A 21,297-nucleotide genomic window follows, 5' to 3' on the forward strand; every position below is an offset into this window, starting at 1 on the left:
ATTACTCGTGTAAAAAAACACAATATACAATTTAAAAAAATGTATATGGCTTTATTTACAGTACTGACTGACATGCAACATCTTAATCTTATTTTTTTCTCTCACTAAGATTAGTATTTTCACCAGCTAGTAATTTGTATGAATTAAGATGGCGTCCTTGCTAACATGCTCATATTTATTTCATAATTTGTGTATATTTTTACTTTTTAGCTGTTTTTTTTGTCCTCTACTCTGCCCTTCATTTTTTTTTGTTAAATTGGGAATTTCTCCATTGTGAGACAAATAGATATTCCTATCTTGTCACACATCACATTTATCAATTTGTGAAAGTAAAAAAATAAAGCTGAATAAAATTTCAGTGGTGAAAAGTTGCAATGTTAAAAAATAACTGTTAGTTTAGCAATAACTTCATAACTTCAATATCGAAAGTGAAAATGTATCTTTTTTATTGGTACCATACATTAATTAGCAAGGGCAGAAACTAACCAAATAAAAAATTGATACCAAACAATGATTCTACAGGGTTTGAGGAAGGTACAAGTCACCATTCAAACTCGATTTTGAATGTGTTGAAAGAGTAACAAAATAGAAATGTACAAAGACTTATAAGATTCCACTTCACTTATGGTTGTGATGAAGAGCAGTAGGGCCAAATCAAGACCAGCAGTACTTCTTTCAAGCTTTTTATGACTCATGAATGCAATTTATAGACTAAACTTACAAACTATGCAGGCTGAACATCATGTTAGGCTGGTTTTAGAACATGTTTGAAGACGGCACAAATTAAAACATTGTGGAAATGGAGGAAATCGTTTTACCTTTTAAAGTCAATGATTGGATTCAAAGTTAACCTAACATTTCAGCACATTCGCTTGACGCCGGGTCAAATCAGGTTGCCCAATACATAATACTTCTGACAGTGGAGGGGAAAATGACGAACAATTCACGTAGACAATAAACAGCTGAGTGAATTTCAGAATGTCCTAAATAAATACATACGTAAAATAAGACAACGGAAACACCGTCCCATGGTGCCATTGTACCCTCAGGGCTTTTATGATTTCATTTACACTACCCTTAAAAAAAGAGGGAGCAGGAAAGAGCTGTTTTTTTTCCTCATTTCTCCTATTTTGTTTCTTTACATTAGATCAAGATGGCTTTAGGTATATCTAAGTAAGAATACATCTTATTACAGTCAGACAGAACTTTGCTACTACCTTAAATATACAAGCACAAATACACAAAATGTCAAATTTCGAAAAGCAACAGAAAGACAAAATAAAACATCCACACTAAATAATTTTTCTTTTATAAACACAAAAGATAAAAACAATATATTTTAGGGGAGGAATAAAAGTCCTGTGGTGCTCCTTGGTCTGTAGCTTTTCAGTATTGGTTAAAAAATAAAAATAAATTCATAATTGAATTGAAGAATTAAAAGTAGAAATTAAAAAAAAACATTCTCGGGAAATATATACTGTATAAAAACTCTTCAAATGTGTAAGTGTGTATGTTGCTCACGCCAGAGTCTACTCAATTTTGCTCACGCATCAAGGTACTGAAACACCTACCACCACATGTGTACGTGTGTGTGTGTTAATTGCTGCATCTTGCGCCTAAAGTGTGACAATTTCAACAATTTTGCAAGAGGTCTCGAAAATTCTGGCCTGCTCAGTTTGTCAAAGACACGTGCTTAGGTATCTTCTCTCCTCAAACCTCTCATACCCTCACTTCACTGTGTGCGTCCGGCTTTCTCTCTATGTGTCTCACCCTACTCACCTGACCGACTCACAAATATTTAATCACAAAAAGTTTGTAGTGCCTCGCTGCATCAGAGCTGTCCAAAATTGAGTTGTTTGGAGGCTGGTGGACAAGCTGTCCCTAAGCATCTTGCCACCATGGCCATGGCCCACTGCTTTGTATCATTCTCGAGTAAATGCGGTTTAGTTTTCTCCTGGTTTCAATAACTTTGCCTTCTTTGTCACAACTTTCAACTATCCAACGTTGAAATTAGCAAGAGCAGATAGAACATGTTGAGGATGATATGCGGAACAGGATGAGAAGGGATTTGGGGCCTTGATTTCGGGGACTCACACAGTCATGATACAGCTCTGGCAGGAGGTCTAACAGAGCTCCGCCAGGCACTGCGTGTCGGAAGAGACAGAGCTCAAAACGCATGTCGGGGGTCTGCTAAGAAACCTGTTGCTCTCGTGACTTTTGTCTTTGGGAAGGCTCAGAGGCGGGTGTGGGGTAATTGTGTTGCGAAGGAGGAGCCCAAACTCTACTGTGATGCCTGTGAGGTGGGGTTGTCGCTCTTGCTCTCCTGACTAGAGGGCGCCTTGTTGTTCCATGGCGAGTTGGATCCCAGAGCCGGGGAGTTGTTGAAGCTGTCCTCATCGTCGATGCCGTTGGCTGCGTCGAATTGGGTGTTCTCCAGCCGCGTAATCAAACGCTCGTCCTCGTCACCAAATTCACCTCCCATCAGTGTCGGCTCGCCCACCACCATCACATCCTGCACAGCCAAAATACAACGTTAGATAGTGTTAATATGGCAATAGTGGTCAACACTTTGTAAATCATTGGATTGTCAACCCCTTCCATACTCGTGTTTCGGCACCCATGGACTTACATGTTCGATTATTTTTTTTCCAAATTGTTTTGATTTTGTTTTGGCCAAATGCATTTTGCTTAACCGGGCCGGGCAATATGGCCGAATAATGTAGTACAGACGCTCCCCAACTTATGAACATTCGAGTTACGAATAATGGTACATACAAACATTTTTGCGGGTACAGTATGTCGAAAAATGTTCAGACAGAGAAGCTGTAAGTTAGATTTTGTATTGCGCGCCTTTTCCGTCCGAGCTCGCGTGCGATTGGCTGCATACTCTCCTTCAACCAATCAGTGTCCAGCTATGCTGATGTTGCAGACGATTTCAGGTCGCGATCCACCGAGCTCGCTTACGAATTCCTGCGTGTAGAGTATGTGGGCGGGGAGGAAATCACTCTTCCCAGTTGACACTCCAGGAGGACGCCATGCATAACAAAAAGCAATGGCTTACTGAAGACCCAAGGATATATATTGTCGTACTACAGTGGTCCTGCCCACCATTGAGAGGAGGTGAATCCATGTTCATTTGGTCAAAGCAACTCTGGTACGACAAAGACTGCCACCGGGGCTCCGGTATAGTGTTGTAATTTGGCACACTGGCATGCTATACAACTGCCAGCCCACTTTCAGACTTCTCTGATGAGGCCAAACCAACAGGCTGGAGGCCTTTCACACCAGGATGGGAAAGGTCATGAATGGTGTCAGCCTTGCAGACAGCAGGCACAATTGGGTGCGGCTGGACGGTGGAGACATCACAGAACAGTGTGGCATTAGCATAATCAAATCTGATGTCCTACAGACGCAGTTTGGTGGCAGATCTATGGTAGGCTCGTGTGTCAGAGTACGAGCCAGGTCAGCAGTGTAATCAAGTTGCAGGTGAAAAATGAGGGATCAACAGACACATTCCTTCCTATCAATTCGGATGTTTTACTGTCACACGGGTTGTTAAAAAGGTTCCCAAAAGGAATGGGTTGAGCGCATCGTGCTTGCCGACAGCCGGTGGAGCCTCCAGGAGACCCCCCCTCACTCTGGCTGTCATTAAAGCCAATCCAAAATGGAGGCATTTTGTAACACGCTGCATTATTCTTATCAGCTGGAGGTGAACCTTAATGTGCTGAGACCATGGCCATAGGTTGTGTTGTCAAAAGTGGGACAACATGCCTGTTGCATGCTAGGTGCTTGCATAGAAACCTGTCACGACTGCTCAATTCAAAGTGACCAATTGTGGAGATGAACGTGAGATCTGCTTGTTAGCTTTCTGCACAAAGCTAATTCTTAACACAGGAGGCGAGTCTCCATACACTGAGGCAAGTTGTTTAATCCAGTTAGTTCGCATTATATAATGTTACTGCAAGATTTGCGCAGAGTTGAGTAGTCATTTATATGAACAGCTACGCCATGCTTTCCTTCGGCATGCCCTCACCACCCGTGCATAGTGGCAGCTTCTTCTGTGGGCAGACGAGCACTATGTGACTCAGCTTCGCTCTAAACCATGCTTTTGCCCTCAAAATTTCCTCTTACATTCCATTAATTGTTGCTTGAAATGCAAGGGGATTATGCGGTCACATTCTGTGCCATTTATAGAGGTACACGACCTGACGCAAGCAATGACTCAACAGCGCTTTCTGTTGAGTTTCGATAGCATAGAAAGACGATTCCAGTGATGTACTTACTGGAACCTGGCTGGATAGAGGGAAGCCACTGGCAGGACTCTTCTTCTTGTTATTGTTATTATTGTTAGTTCCTCCTCCGCTGATGGTACTGCCACCTGACATCTTACGCTTCCGTCGTTTGTTTGGGGCCTGTCTGGATGGCTCGGCTACACACAGGAAACAGGAAGTTAGATTGATGGAAAAGTTTGTCTTTTTTTACCGAATTGTTATATGTTCGAATATGTGTGATTACACACCTGGAGGTGCCACCATTCGCTGCCATTTCTGGAAGAGGCAGGTCTTGAGGCAGTCTCTGGGGCTGAGGCTGTACGTCTTGTGTCTGGACATTAGTTCCTGCATGGGCTCCAGGATCACACACAACTAGAGCAGAAAGCATACGGGCAAAAAGCTGGTGTTAAATTTAAAAAAAAACATCTTTTGCAGTGGCAATGTTTCAAGATGTTAAATAAGAGTAAAATTTTGCAAACAGAATTGTTTTGTGCAATGCCTTTCACATTAATGTAAATAGCTAAATTAAAATATTGTCAATGGAATTCAGCTTTGCTTACAATAGAGTAACTAGTATGAAAGAGCTACAGCTCTAAGTACATACAGTACATCCTCTATGTATGGTCATAAATTAGTCTCATTATGATCTCTATGGGGGAAATTCAATTTACACTTAACTCTGCATAATTAATAATAATAATAATAATAATAATAATAATAATAATAATAATAATAACACATGCAGTCATGCACAGAAAAATGTCCAAATATGGGAATGCGCAACAACTGATTCCAATACACTTTAACCAAAGTTAAATAGTGAGCATCTATGTCCTTATGGATCACTTACAAACATTGAGTTGAGGTATTGATACAAAGAAAGATTATCACAATACACATCTCTAAAATAAATGCACACACAGTTGTGTTTTCAGGTAATAATTCAGACCATGTCATTGGGATCAGTGGGGCCAAAAGGTGGATGATTTCTTTACTTTACTTTTTCTGGCTGTCACAAAAATGTGATGTTGGTTGTCCTTTAAGGCTTATTTAGTAGAAAATAGTTTTATGGGGACCTGGGAACGGATTGTTCTTATTTTTAATGATTTTCCATGGGAAATAAGGTTCGGCAGACGAACGTTTCGCCTTACACCCACTTTCTGGGAACCAATGAAGTTCGTGAGCGGAGGTATCACTGTATTGCGCTTTTTCTTTTGGGTAAAGTTAGAATTTTGATTTGCATATGTGTAAAATAGAGAAATTGCACCCATAACTTACACTGTGCACTCTTAATATGGTGCTCTGTGTCGTTGTGAAAATAAGGCACATTCACCAACCCAAAGACTATGACTCATGCAGTGAACATTATTCAGAAGGCACATAAACTTGCAGATCTAGTCCAACTTGTATTATTAGAGAATAAGACACGCACTCCTCTACAGATCACCCTTTTCACATTTTGTCTCTATGCATCCGTCAGACAGTCTTCAGGTGTATGGTCAAATTTAAACCAAATATTATTGAAGAAAAAATTGGGTAGCACCAAGTCAAAGGCCATAATGTTTTGTGTTCAACTTACTCGGAGGTAGTTTAGAGTAGAGTTTGACAGGCCACATCTTGTAATATTTTTAGACAGCTGGTCAAGCATCTGGGGGTCTTGGGCCTGAGAAAAAATTCAACAGGACAGAGTTAATAACTGGACAAACACAGACAATAGCATGACATTTAAGATGCAGGGCTGCCACCCACTCACATGCATGGCCAGTATACTGCGAGGGATGAGTTCACGATGTTGTCGGATGCTAAAGTGCCACGTTTTTATCCTCATCATGTCGTCAAACATGAACTCCAAGTATAAGCGCCCTTCAACACACACCTACAATAGGGGACGGTGAGTAAGATTGTTAATGTGCATATTCAGAATTTAATCATTCCGCAAATTGCTGCATTTCGCCCTGCATTATTTGTGAAGCGTTCAATACTAATTTTGTTAGTTAACTGGCCATATAAATTGATTATCAATCTACAAAGGGCCTCACTTGACAATACGATGATGCCCCATCGAGACAAGTACATTAACAAGGGTTGGGCTGTGGCCCTGATAATCACCTGTAAGTTCATTCTTTCTGTTCCTAAGCCATATTGGGCATATTCCATCAACTCAGCGGCCCCTCTCTTGCATCACAGTGCACAGCCCACTCCATTCAAACATGTTGAGGATGGAAAATTTTATAATTTTCAGTCCTAAGTCATAAAATTCAGATGCTATAATGTGCCTTTCTATTGAAGTGTGTGTTGGGATGTATGCATCATTGCTTCAACAAAAAAAGTAATCTGTCCATTACGTTCGTATGAAGTGGTCAACTCATTAAGTTGCAAGTTAAATCATGGTTATGGTTGCCCCAGGAGTGAACACATCCTTTATTAATTAATTTATTTTTAAATTTCAGGCAATTTAATGTCCTTCAATATTTTGTTTTGTTAATAGTTATTCCTGTTATTTTTTTCTTGATCTTACCAAAATGTTATTGACTAGTTATCCAGGTGTGTATTTTTTTTTTTTTGCTACTTGGGGGGGTAATATTCTAGAGCGTGGAGGTCTTAATAAAAAATAATTGGAATAGCGCTGCCTTAGAAGAATATTGTGACCGTAAACAATCCTAAGTATATCCGCCCATAATATTACCATATTTACGCACCAGTAAGTGTAGTGTATTATTAGGTGAATAAGTAATTCTGTTGTCATACCTAAAAACTCACCAGGTTATAAAGCACATTATCTTTGAAAAGCATCAGATGTTAAATATAGTTTCTTCTGATTATGCTGCATGTTTATTTCTCACTATGACAGGGATTTTGGTGAAAAAAAATGTTCGCTAACAGTGAAGACGAAAGAAACGTAGCAATTTTGGACGATTTGTCTACCTTGAACCCATGAGTTAAATCAACCAGTTTGCAATAAAACGATTTCAAGACGAATAGAGGAATAAAGAACATAGAAGAGGGCAACAGTCACCTGTGTGAACATTGGCTTTCCATTCTGAGAGACCATGGTGCACTGATCACAGTCAAGTGAGACAAAGTTGTTGTGAAATGATTCCTTGGGGTGTTTTAGGACATAGTAGAGCTCAGTCGCACCACCTTCAAATATACTCCGAAAGTATCTTGGAATCAACGTCCGACCAATTGCTTGATGGGTGGAAAGAAAACAAATGGGTCACACAACAAATTGGATAGTACAGTTTAAAAGTGGATATTATACTCACTGGGGATGTAACAAAGATCGTTTAAACCATCAGACAGGATGGACCATCAGGTTTAAACCATCAGAAAATAGTTTTTTTAAGATGTAAGTGCATCAAATCGAACCGAATCTAATCACTCTACTTTTTGAATAATCGTGATACAGACCAAATTATTTTATGTTATCTTCAGTTATCTTCTCCACAAATGGCACAATTGATTCAAATGTAACAACAAAAAAGTGTTTGCCTCATACCCTCTTGAAATGAGCTGTAACATATTGAATCAAATAGTAATGCCACGGAGCGGAATCAAATCGTTCCACATTCAAACGGAACACTCATTGAATCATTTGGCACCTCTCGCATTGTCTTTAGCAGAGAGATGCACACCCGTATTAAATAAGCAGTACATTAGCAGGAGGGTATATTCATTTGACATTAGTCCTTACTGTAACGCTTGGGCCCATCTTCCAGACAGAAGGTAATGGTCAACATGGCATCATCTTCAAAAAACTCTGTAGTAAATGCATCCCACCATAGGTTATCACACTCCTACAGTTTGGAAAAACGACAGACATTCCATTACCCACACACAATGCTAGTGTTATGTAAAAGAAACGTGTGCAAGGATTTACAAACCTCTGTCCAGTTCTGTAGCCGTTTGTTTAGTTCAAATATTCTGTAGTCTGTCTGGTTACCATATGGTGTGTGCCTCCTACACAATAAAACGACAGGTGGTGAATACAAGAAAAGGACAACTGTTGGTTTGTGGTAATAAAAGAGAAGGGAAATTCTGAGGTGCAGCTATATCAAGTTATTTCAGAACCTCAATTGGCCGGATTAGACATGGGTGTTCAATTGGATATGATTGAAGACCACAACATTAACTGGTTTCATGTTCTCTTACCCAATGCCTGGCTCCAGGTATGTGGGAGGATACATTGGGGTTGGACTGGAGAAGAGAGAAATATCCTTTTAATAATATATAGTGCACCCAGCAAAGATCACAGAATCTAAATCTAACACTTCTCCACTCCACCAAATATCAAATTTATTGTTTCCTAATGGAGCCCATGAGAACCATATTCTGGACAACAGAATATGGAAGCACAGAGCAAGACACCATCATAATCTATTAAATATCACTACACATACAATTAATTGATCTTAAACAGAAAAAAGAGAGGAATCAAGGACCAACATTGGCATCATTTTTGTGACAATGTAAAAAGAAGAACTTTAGCCCAAAGGCAAAACTTGCACTCAGCTGAAACCTGAATAACCACCTCCATGAAATATCTTTCCCAGAGAACCGATAACAGGTCGACTGCAGGGGTTTTCTCAATCGCAAATTGTTCACTTCACCAGAATAAAATCACTCTCCAAGGCTGTCCGTTGGCGAAACACGAACAGAAATGCCATAAAACCGTGAGATATGGCGGGGCCATGAGAATGCGAAGGGAGGGGTGCTGGTGTTACTGTGACTACTGTTAGTGCCTCAGCATGGCTCTGCTCTTGAAAATAAAATTTTGAAAAAAAGGGAAACACAGACGAGTAGAAAAACTAATACGTTCGATCTCAAGCATCGTGTCGTTGGTTGCGTTGGCGCTGATTGGGTGAAACCAAAAGATGCGTACGTGCATACATGTTCGCACTGACACACGCACAGCAGAGAGCAGCGGACTATAGAGTTCTGGGATGGGCTTCGCTTGAGTGGTGTCGCTACAAGCAAAACAACAAACTCAAATGCACCTTCATTTCAAGCTGTCAACTAATATGCAGATTAATTTTACACAATTTTCCCTTGATTTTCTGAAGGAACTTTTATGAAACTATAAAAAATCTGATATTCCAACTTTCATCTCTGAATATTTGGACATTGAAATGTCAACAATTAAAAGAATTCAAGTCGGTATCACAATGGAGTAGAATTCATTTTTCAAATAACCAATAATGTTATTTGCACAAAAAAACAAATTGTGTTTCTTTTCTAAACCAAAAAGTACAGACAGACAAGAATAGTATTAAAGTACCAGATGGATAACTGGAATTGTCAAGAGTAGGGGTGTCTCAAACATATCAAAATGCTGGTCCGATTACGTGGTTTTCGGCTTATTGGGGATCAGGGAAAAGACTGGTTTTCTTCATTTTCTGAAATTATCCAGGTTACAAAGCAAACAAATAATGCAAAGCTATAAACATATTGTTAAGTGATAGTAATAATAGCTTGATTTTATGCTGCACAATGTTGTAATTTGTTTATTTTGGAGAGGGTGGTGCAATAGTGGTCACAGGCATATTATTTCCCGACCCAGTGCAGCAGTCGTCATTTTCAGTAACATGGCAAAAAATGTAAAAACACTCATGCAAAAATATGCTTCCAAAATAACAGCCCTACCTGCTATAAAGCTGCCTCAATGAAAAGAGGCAACCACGCGGTTTGCAAATGTGTCATGTCCAAACGACATAAATTCATATCGATGTTAGAGTGTAAATTACTTGTTTACAAGCAAGCTTATTGCCCAGGTTATAAATCGATATTTTTTGCAGATGGGAAAAATCATCCTCATACCAAACAACTCTGTAACTGCAGAGACTTTTGATTGTGGCCGACACAAAGCAATAAATATCACCTAAATGTATTGTTAACACTCAAAACGAGGAATCCCTCATTCTAGAATCTAGAATTAGTGATTCCTAGTGTTTTGAGAGCACTCCTGGTCCTGGAGAGCTACCCTCTTGCATGTTTTCCAAGTCTCCCTGTTACAATACACCTGATTCAAATAATCAGGTAATCACCAAGCTCTGCGGAAGCCTTACATTGAACCTGCTCATTTGAATCAGCTGTGTTGCAACAAGGAGACTTGGAAAACATGCAGGAGCGTGGCTCTCCAGGACCAGGAGTGCCCACCCTGTTCTAGATTAATGCTCTTTTCTGATTTCTTCCCTCCAACTTTGCTGCTGTAGGTTGCAAATTTCTCTATTGTGAGACTATTTTTTTTTCTTATTCTTATTTATTCTCCGACTCAAAACTCAGTTACTGAAGGAATATCACTTTTTTTCCTGTTTCCATTTCAATGGCTTTAACTTCAGCAGTAGCAATAGCAATGTTAAAGGGTATCAATAAACAGCAAAAAGAATGCTCAGGAACATACATGCACTACACTAAATACACTACATCCTTGCTATGCAGGCAATATGTTGCAATCGGGCACTTTCATAACATTTGCAACTTGTAAACGCATCACACCATTCTGTGATTGTAACATCATAAAGATCGAGAATAGCCCAAAACAATTATTTAAATTTTAATTAAGACCAGATCTAATTCACAGTTACAAAACTCACCCGACGTCTCTGTCCAGCATGGTGCCGGGATGGAAGGGGGGGAAAGTGCTACCGTTGGGGGGCTCCTTGGGGGAGTACAGCTTGAACGACTTTGAGGAACAGCCTGGAACGAAAACCAGAGGGGAGAAAAATATTAAAACAAAATGTACTGTTTCTGATTTTTGAGGAACCACAATTAATTTACAGAGTTGAACCGAAAACAAATGTAATTAAACAGCATAGCTTAAAAATTATGCATCCAACAAACGCAACCAATATCCGTACCGCTTATTCCTCATTAGAGAAAAAAAACTTCCTGTGCAGTTGGTGGCGATATTCCCCGGGTTTGGGATGATGCTGGTACGCGAAAACCGAAAATATGACAGATAATATTTTTGGGGAATGAAGGAAAATTAGTTCAATGAAATTTAAAATAAATATGTTTTGAAAAATACTGTCAAATATGAGAATCGACATTGAGTATGAGGAGGTAGATGCCAAGATATTCACTATGCTTCTGTTACACACTTATATGAATATAATACAGTCCGCAAGTACTAACAGACATGGTGAAACAGCAGGTCTTTTGCCCCTTATATTGGTCTAATTGACCAGCTCTCTTCAGACTACCCACAGCAGCAGCAGGTCATGACCTCAGCCGTTACCATGGTGAAGCCCCGCCTTATGGTGTCTTGTCTCAACATAATAAAGGTATGCCCCCTTGTCTTTGTGTGACAATTTTTCAACCACATATAAAGGGGATTTGTGCCTGTTCAAAATCACCAACGAAAAGTATAAAATATTGTTGTGTTTAAAATGTTTCATGTGACAAGCACTGGTATGCATGTATATTCCCCCAATAAAAGCATGTTTCACTGTGATGACAATATTATGGCATGTCAGAAACCAACACAAGTTTCACAACTTCCAGCCAGAAAAGTATGCTTTCACTTCATTGTTAAAAGAAGCCATTTATCATGCAAGCAAACAGTAATGTCCAGCGGGCTTGATGCAACAACAAGCGGGAGAGAGAGAGAGAAAAAACAACACAAATGGGAGTTGGTAAATAAATAAATAATCAATGTTGTTCGTCCATTAGTTGGTGAGAGCTCCATTAGCTCCTCTCCATCCCTGTTAGTGGTTAATGATAGGCAGTCCCAATCACATCAGCAGGATTCCACTTCCTCCATTGGGAATTTGTTCGTTCCTGTCCAACAAGCTGCACTGTCCAAATACACACGCAGTGAACATGCATGATACTCATAGATAGTGTTAACATACAACATAACTTGTATGACATCAATGACTAGATACCCGCGCCAGAAAAATACACGTAAACAAACTAGTGTATTCACTTGAAAACAACAAACGTTACGAAGACTCATACCACTCAGCACCTTTCAAGGAAACACCAACAATCAAACTTTTCCTACAAACAAAACCTGCTGCGAAAATGGTTATTTAAAAGTTGAATGCAACACTTACAAAGGCATCGTGGACGCGAATAGTATTTCTCAAACCATTCACACAGGATTTATGAGGGACTGAGAGGTTACAAAGGCAATTAGAAAGCCACCAAGCGCACAATGCTAAACCTTTGCAGCTAGCCACGCTACGCACTGGCTTGACACATTCAAAGCAAAGACCGATTCGGGCGCACGTGAAAGTGAATAATACAGAAGCAGACAAACTTCAAACATTCACAACCAATGCTCTTGTTGGCCTTCACCGCCAGTGGGTTGAAACTAGACCACGTCGAGGATTTAGTGGAGGTGCTCACGTTAGCAAGCCCAGATGGCAGCTTGTATCCACCGCTAGCTTGTCAGCTAACGCCTTAGCATCAAATCTCTTTTTAAAGCACGAGTCACCAAAATAAGCAAATAAAACACAATCCGATCAGCCGGTCGGCCGTAACTAACCATGGCACCGGCTGCAGAAGAGATGCGCGGCTTGTAGCCGTGCTGAGCGAGCGTTTTACCTGCACCGAAGTCCGATGAGCAAACGAATGTTTACAGATCCGTGGTAGGGTCTTTGGGTCTGCTCCGATAGGCCCGCTGAATGAACGGCGAGGCGCAACGGAGTCAACACAACACGTCCCAGTGAAGGCGATCGATGCAGTTCTCCGCAAACTGTGAGGCCCAGGAAGCGATACGGCCCAAATTGCGGGAGTGTAACCGCTATGTGTTTTCCGGCATGAGGCCTATCAAAGGGCTGAAGCCTGTTGTGGGTTTACATACGGACCCCGATGAGCCCTTTGTTCACGGGAGGACATGAACAATAGCTCTAGGCCCTCCTCCACCACCTCCTCCTCTTCTTCTTCCTCCTCCTACTCTCTCTCCGCAGTACATTTGCTCGTCTCTCTGACCGCCACCGCCAGTCGCCCCCCACTACTCCAATGCTTGTGTCGGTTGTCTGCTAAGCATTTTCCACTCTTTCTCCTCTTCCACTCTTTCTCCTCTTCCTTCACCCCAAGCTGTCCTAAGTGACACACGAGAATTGGCCTAATGCAGCGAAGTGTAAGTACGTGTGGAAATGAAGATCATGTTGACCGCACCTAATTAGTGCACACCAGCATGCTGCAAACACATGAGTTGCACTAGTCAAAGAAATAAACATACCTTTTTTACATTTAAGAATGTAAACCCCACCCCAAATCATAAAAAGTAGATCCGCCCATCCATCCATTTCCGTACCGCTTATTTCTCATTAGGGTCGCGGAGGATGTCCCAGCCGTCTTCGGGCACTCGGTAGGGGACACCCTGAATTGGTTGCCAGTCAATCGCAGGGCACACAAAGACAAACAACCAGTCATTCTCACGCTCACACCTAGGGAGGATACAAAAGTTCTTTATGTACCCTTTACTGTCATCTGGAATAACATTTAATCGTTCTGCCTGTCAGTCTATATCGCTGCAGATATTTTTTGTGTAGTATCCCCCCTCTCTCGACCCTTCCCTACAAGAAAACTTTTGTTCATTTTTTAGAGTAAACACCCTGTGTACCCGGCGCCAATATTGTCATTGGTTGCCGTGACAACAAAAATATAATTTATTTGGTCTTGTTGTTTTGTAAGTTTTTAATAAAATCATCTTCAATAATAAAATATATTATTATTATTTATAATATTTTGTCATGATCACTTCCGCTTCCGTGTCACGTGAGAGAAATTGCTAGAGAGAGAGAGACAAATTGCGAGAGAAATCGCCAGAGAAAGGGAACAATAAAGAGTACGTCATTAAAGTTTGTGTACTTGCGGTTTACAAGGTGCACACGATTTCACGGTGGTCCACAATGTAAATTTCTCCAATGTGAGACTAATAAAGGCAAATCCCATACCATCCCATCCCAATAAACGTTTGTGACATCAGTACGATGCGTCATCATTGACCGGGGTAGATACACCCTGTAGTTTAAAGCTACCTGATTCTTTATTATAGTATTCATAAGGTACTGTTTTGCTCCCACCCTAGATCTGTTCCACAGTGAATCTTGTCCACTCGCATTCTCACACACCCACATGCACACACGCACGCACACGCACTCACACGAGCATAGAGCATTAAGCCTAAAGGAGAATCCCAAGGCCTCTAAATCTGTTTAAATCGCCTCAAAATATAATCAGATATTCAGATCACAGCCAGAAAGGATTCACCCATATGGATAAAGTTGGAAATAAAAAACGAACAAGTGTTATTGAATCCATGCCTATCATGTGTGGACAGGGGAAAAACAGGATGCTGAGTTTTGCACACACCGAGTGAAATCAGATCCATGTAGCCATCCATCACTTTTCTACATTGCGAGTCCTCACTGGTGTCATGGGGGAAACCAATGCAACAAGGGAGGAAGGCCAGAACCCAGTTTAGAAAACCCAACCTCACAACTCTTAGAGCATACTGTAAGTGTTAAAGTCAAGGCCTGGGAGGCAGATCTGGCCAACCACATAAATTTCATTTGCCCCGCAAAAGCAAATCATGTGTCAAATTCCATGACCCTTGCTAAATTCTGGCCCAAAAATTTTTGTTGTCATATTGTCATATGTAATAAATAACTGTGACATTTTCCAATAGCTTTATGACCCGGTTTACACTTACCTGAACGATGATTGAACAAATATGATCGTTTATTTTGTGTACAGGTAATAATACAATATCATGATTCAATATTTGTTAGGCTTCCACAGCTATACGAGAGAAGATGTAATTCCTAAGCGGTCTGCGACAAATATTAGTTTGAAAGTCCTGTTTTACAGGAATGTACTGAGCAGTAATCACTATTAGACCATGACAAGTGAAAAAGTGAATTTGTTTTTTTTTTTGTATGAGCAAACAAGCAAACAATGACCACATTATGGTAATACAGTACTGTATGTCCTTCTATTATAATCTGGAATTAATACAAAATTAGGCAGCAGTCGTAAATCAGGTGACTCCAGTGATTAAAGGTTAACATACCAATATTCACATATAATATTTAGATCTTCTTTTCCTTTCGATTTTCCCCTCAAGGGGTCGCCACAGCGAATCAGTGTCCTCCATATTCAAAGGTTTGATTCGCATGTTTGTTTTGGCCAAGCTTTTACGTCGGATGCCCTTCCTGACACAACCCCCTGTATTTATCCAGGCTTGGGACCGGCACAATAAAACATGTGGTTTGTGTCACCTTGTGGCTACAGAACAAGCAACTCTATGAACTAAATAAGATGCTCAGTAAAGGGTTCCCAAATATGAAATGGTCGTCGGCACAGCAGCATTCAGCAAATAATTAATAACATACAAGTAAATAAAATCAGCAAATAAACAAATGAAATAAATAAACACATAAATAAAAAAATCGATAAATAAATAAAATTTATTATTATTATTATTATTATTATTATTATTATTATTATTATTATTATTATTATTATTATTATTATTATTATTACGACTGTGTGACAGTTTTGCCTAGCATAACAATGGATGCGCCTTGTTTGTAGATCAGCTTCAGGTTATATAAGTAACCAAGTTCAGAACATGTTTTACACAAACTAACCTTAACTCAGACCCTTGGTGTTTTTACAATGACTTTATATGGGCTGAGTTTTTATGTAGAGAATGGAATCTCAATTTTGGGCTAGATCTAACCAACTTAATTAAAGTATACTTCATAACTCGGGGGATTACCCTGTCCTGAAGCAGTGCAGGTGAGGCACACATGATGTGTCCAAATCCAAAGGCATTTAAAGCATTTTCGGCCATTTCCAAATTCGACCAAGCCAATTCGCAGACTGGGTCCTTTGACGCCACCAAAAGTACCTGGTCATGTGGTCATGTGGGGTCCACTAAGGTATAGCCTTAGTGGACCCCACAAATCATGGCAAATTTGATCAGGTTTAATGTGAATTTGGACACAGCAACAGTCTATATGACAGACAAATAATCAAATTTAGTGAATTGATTTCTGCAGTGATTTATAGGGTTTGATGCACACTGTTGACACATTTATGAATGAAATATGATGTTATCCACCACATATTTCAGTATATGCCGAGTCAATAACACCAAAATTGCATTAGACTTAATTTCAAATGTTTTCACCTGATCTTCGATCTAGTCAAATTCTCAGGTGCGTCGTGGCCGTGAAATACAAAAAAAAGACATCAGTTGAATGAAATGCTTAGCGAGAAGCAACGCAGACTAACCAAATTCCCCAAAACAATAAAACTGAATTGATTCTGCATGCAAATGAAAATGCGCAAGTTTTTACAATGAACACATGTGCACCTGTTTTCATGAAATCAGGCTCAAGGTATCTAATGTTCAAACTGACCCGAATTGGTCGAGCATTTTATGTGAAATTCTTTCCATTCTTAATGCATAACTTCCGTTGCTCAACAATCCGGGGTCTCCATTGTTGTATTTTGGACTTTATAATGTGGCACACTGGAGACAGGACTTTTAGTAGGTCAGCGTATTACTGGCACTCTTTAAGTACAACATCAACTTCATGTACCATTCAGAATAAATGGGGCCTTCACAGATGTTCAAATTACGCTTGCTTTGGACACTAACATCACAGAGATTTTTGCTTTTAAATATTCAATTCATCCGGGTGGTCCTTTTGGTCTTTGACCTTACTTGTCTCATAAACAATTGGGAGTTTTGTGGACTTTGGGATCAACTTTGCAAGACGTTGTCCTTTGTCCTTTGTCCCACCTTTTTGGGAACATGTTATACTGTGGCGTCCAATTCAAAATGTGCAGTATTTGCAAAAAAACAACAATGCGCATCAGTTTCAACATGAAATATCTGGTATTTGTTAAGCATTCAACTGAATATATTTTTAATTGACATTTTACAAAATGACCCAACGTCTTTGGAATTGAGGTGTGTAGTTTTATGCAACATATTTCACATTACCTTTTCAATGTAACTACTGAGATCAATTGAGGTTGCCACGTAACTGCAGAAAACTGCTATTCAGCTATACTACAACATAATCAACCTAATAGTATTTTTTAAATACTGTGTAAATGAAGTTGAGTTGAATGAACAAATAAATGAACCAATTTTGTATCTCAGTGCCATGTCAACAGTTTGACTGAAAATCCATGACGTAGTTAGCTATCTGGCTATCTATTACCTATTTATTAGCTATCCATTAGCTAGCTAGCTTTCTATCTATTTGAGTTACTTCGGGGTTGAGTGAACGCTGGAGCGTGTGGCTGCCACTGCTCACCCACAGAAAACATTTATCCTGTGACTGTAAAGTAACCTTGAGAGTTTTGAAAGGCTCTTAGAAATGAAATGTATTATTATTATTATTATTATTATTATTATTATTTATTATTATTATTATTAGTATTAGTATTAGTATTAGTATTATTAGTCTCTACGCAAAGCTCTTATTTGTAATGGCATTGTGAGTTAGAATGATGATGAGCAATTCAAATGTTCACCTCCGCAAAGGACAATACAGTAGAAATTAAGGAGATAAACCTCAAGGCACGCCACTCACCCATCCAGAGACGAAACGAGGCTGAGCTTCACTTAATTTGTATATATTTCATAAAACACAGTTAATGTATGACACGATTACATACAGGGCTGAAGAGGTTTCTCTCAATATATTTGGCAAGAACAATTTAGTACAAGGGTGAGGAGTCTGTGACGGCAGCGTGTGCGAATATGTGACCTATGTGGACTTGTCAGTCTTAAATTATGACCATGGTAGTCATGGAAACACAAGCAAGGTCTCACAACTGGAGAGTAGCTAAGAATCATCTCTGGGCACACAGGGGTTAATCCTCTGTGTGTGTGTGTGTGTGTGTGTGTGTGTGTGTGTGTGTGTGTGTGTGTGTGTGTGTGTGTGTGTGTGTGTGTGTGTGTGTGTGTGTGTGTGTGTGTGTGTGTGTGTGTGTGTGTGTGTGTGTGTGTGTGTGTTTGGTAAGCTCTTCCATTGAAATGCTACATGACTGGGACTGGGTTAATCCACAGAGCAAGTGTTGGGTGATGGAGATTCAGTGGGGGTGGGAGGTGTATCTGGATAAGGCTTTAAGGGTTTACACACACCGTCTCTTTCGCTGTGAGGCACAGGGCAGGCCTTATCTTCAAGCACCACCCTAACCAGTGACACACAAACACGCGCATACACACGGCGCACACAAATGTTAAGCCGCTGAACCTTCCCTCCACTGACTAGCCGCATAGCAAAAAACACAAATCCAAGTACTATGTTAGCAGAAGATATACCTGAATGGGGAAAAAAATAGATTTTTTTTGTTTGCTTGTCAGACTACATTTTCGACAGTAGCACACATATTATATATAGTAACACAGCATAGTAGACAGCTTGCCCTCTGACAAGAATGGGCAGTAAATGAGCATGAGTATGATCAGCAAATGCCCCATAATGCAAAGCAATCCACTCATGCAAAAGCTTGATTGGCTTCTTCCATTAACTGCCACTCGTCAATTCTAATTGAAACACATTATGATTCAAGTTAACCCCAAAATAAATATGATCACATAAGACCATGTTGTACATATACCAGATGGGGAGAAAACAATTATGATATTCCAATCAATGTATAAAAAAATTAATAGTGTGCTTGTTATTAACATTATATATATTTAACCATCAGAACCATGTAAACACTTGCATAGTGCAATATGTATAGTGTGTATAGTATAAACAAAGATAAGAATCCTCACTTTGGATTAGCAATGACAGAGAGAAATAGTATCTTAAATGATATGCTCATTGCAATGGTGTACAACTGTCCTGCATCTACCGGTTAACAATATTTTAACATTCACGGCTGTCAGAATGACGTAAAGCGGAATCTGCAACACTGCGAACAATAGCCACATTCATAAACATGTTCAATGACAAATTATTGGATTTAATATGGTCTTGGTTTGATTAAAGTGAAATATTACGTGATGATTCAAATAGAGCACCTCATTTAATAGTGAGCAACATAACACTGTCTGACCAAACATATCACCTGTGTTGCAATGACAGTAGAAAGCATGACGAATAACAAAGGCAATCCAATGAAAGCGACAGGAAATCTTCTCGTGTTTGGTTGCATTTTCACCACACAGCGTAAGATAACTTATTATATTATAGTATCTAACAGAGAGCAATGAACAGTCATTTCTCATTATCCTTAATGTGGTGTTCATGGCTCAGTCCCATTGCAAGCATCTGTGTGATTTTGCTTCTTCAGGCCCGAGTTTCCCCATTCAGACAACCTAGTGGTCATGGCTGGCATATACTAACTGTTTACTTTTGCCCAAGGAGGCAGGCGTGATTGAAACCTATGAATTCATTTCCAGAAACAAGGGGCCAAGCAAACATATTATATTAATTACAATCGATTGTCATAAAAAAAAAACACACATCAGACTACAAGAAACGGTTGCCGCTTTTCAAGTCATGGGCCTACCCCAAGTAGATGGTGAACAATTCTTAATTCTATGTTTGATAAGTAATTAAATGGGGCACACCGATGTGCGGCGATTGAAATTGACCTCTCTCTTCAATCCAATTTAATCAAAGCGTGAGCAGTGGGGGAGGGGGGTGATAAGATGAACCAAAGCCGAGAGAAGCCACTGCAAAAGCAGTCTTGACTTGACTTGAATGAGCCTGAGTCATGTGCTGCTGAATCAGCTGTGTGAGAAGCCACAAGGAAAAGGTCATCTTACCTCCCTCAGTTTCTAGCTGTGACATGGCCATTTTGTCACCCATAAAGTCACGTTGACTGCGATACACTGCTCAAACGCACTCTTGTCTCATGTGTTCATGCCTCTCCCTCTCTGTGATATCTCCAGTGTCCAGACTGTCAGCTCGGAGGCATTGCATGGTGAGGAGGGGGCACTTCCACTCACTAGTCAACAGGAAACTGAATGTCTGCCTCGGTTCTGATAACAAGCCATCCCATTTGCCCTTTCTGAACAAGTCACTCTTCCTCGCTCATCAAAAGTCAGCTGACTAATGCAAAACAACTACAATTAAGTTCCTTTTTACCACATTAAATAGAAATGTTGCTTCTTATAATTTGTGCGATGCTATGATGAAACACTTGGATTTGTCGAGCTGGGCACAACATTTTATTGATTGTCTAACCTGGATGTGCGTGTGATTGACTGCTGACTATTCTTGTTGGTGTAATCCACCTTTTGTCCAAAGTTAAATGGTATGGGCTCCAGCTCTCTGCAACCATGAACAGGATCATAAATAGATAGATGTATGATTTATCATTCAGCAGCATGGCGGACTAATGTTTAGAACATCTGCATCACAGTTTGGAGGTGTATATGACCAAAATAAATCCATTGATATTTTCAGTCAAGTAAAATGCATAAATAAACAATAACATAAATACATGAACAAATAAACACAAAATCCATAAGAACAGCTAAAAAAAAGTAATGAAAACAAATGGGTGAATGCCATATGATAAACGTGAGAAAATATACTGTTGGAGCACAATCAATAAGTTTGTCAGTACAGAAATGTTCTATTTGCAGTAGGTGGGCTCTTCTGGGGTGCAGTCCATGACCATAAACTAGATAAGCAGCAAAGAAAATGGATTTATGAGTACAAAATCCTGACATTCACTGCAGGGAAAACTGAAGTGGCTGTAATACTGACGGAGGCACAAGGCAAGTCAGTCAGTCGGATGCTTGGTAGCAGCGCCCCCGTGTGGCCTCATTATGCGTTTCATCCGGACTTGAGCAGAAGCTCGCTCTGCCCTCCTTTCGTACTCACATGGAGTATTTCAGGTGAGAGGTAGACGACAAAATAAATGGCACGTGTCACACGTGTCGGCGAACTCTGAGTGTGATCATCGAATCAAATTGACAAGCCACAATAAAATCAAGATAATTACAGCTAACGAGATCAGCAATGATGGTTCTACAATTTCATAGATATCAGTGCTCAATTGTAATTCCCAAAGTACG

At 39.9% G+C, this 21,297-nt stretch overlaps 1 protein-coding gene across 1 annotated transcript; it reads right to left on the minus strand.

The window, feature by feature from the left end:
* Window positions 1-422: 422 nt before the first annotated feature.
* On the minus strand, window positions 423-20,177 carry ldb1b (LIM-domain binding 1b). Its single transcript, XM_089006257.1, has 11 exons — window positions 20,038-20,177; window positions 10,865-10,967; window positions 8,424-8,468; window positions 8,156-8,231; window positions 7,966-8,068; window positions 7,288-7,460; window positions 6,025-6,147; window positions 5,851-5,934; window positions 4,520-4,643; window positions 4,284-4,429; window positions 423-2,512 (listed from the first exon to the last, which is right to left on the minus strand). The coding sequence occupies exons 1-11, from the start codon at window positions 20,078-20,080 to the stop codon at window positions 2,282-2,284; spliced, it is 1,251 nt and encodes a 416-aa protein (XP_088862383.1). The 5' UTR covers window positions 20,081-20,177; the 3' UTR covers window positions 423-2,281.
* Window positions 20,178-21,297: the final 1,120 nt, after the last annotated feature.

The sequence above is a fragment of the Hippocampus bargibanti genome, linkage group LG10, assembly GCF_051943395.1.
Source record: "Hippocampus bargibanti isolate YZ-2025 linkage group LG10, ASM5194339v1, whole genome shotgun sequence".
NCBI classification, from domain to species: domain Eukaryota; kingdom Metazoa; phylum Chordata; class Actinopteri; order Syngnathiformes; family Syngnathidae; genus Hippocampus; species Hippocampus bargibanti.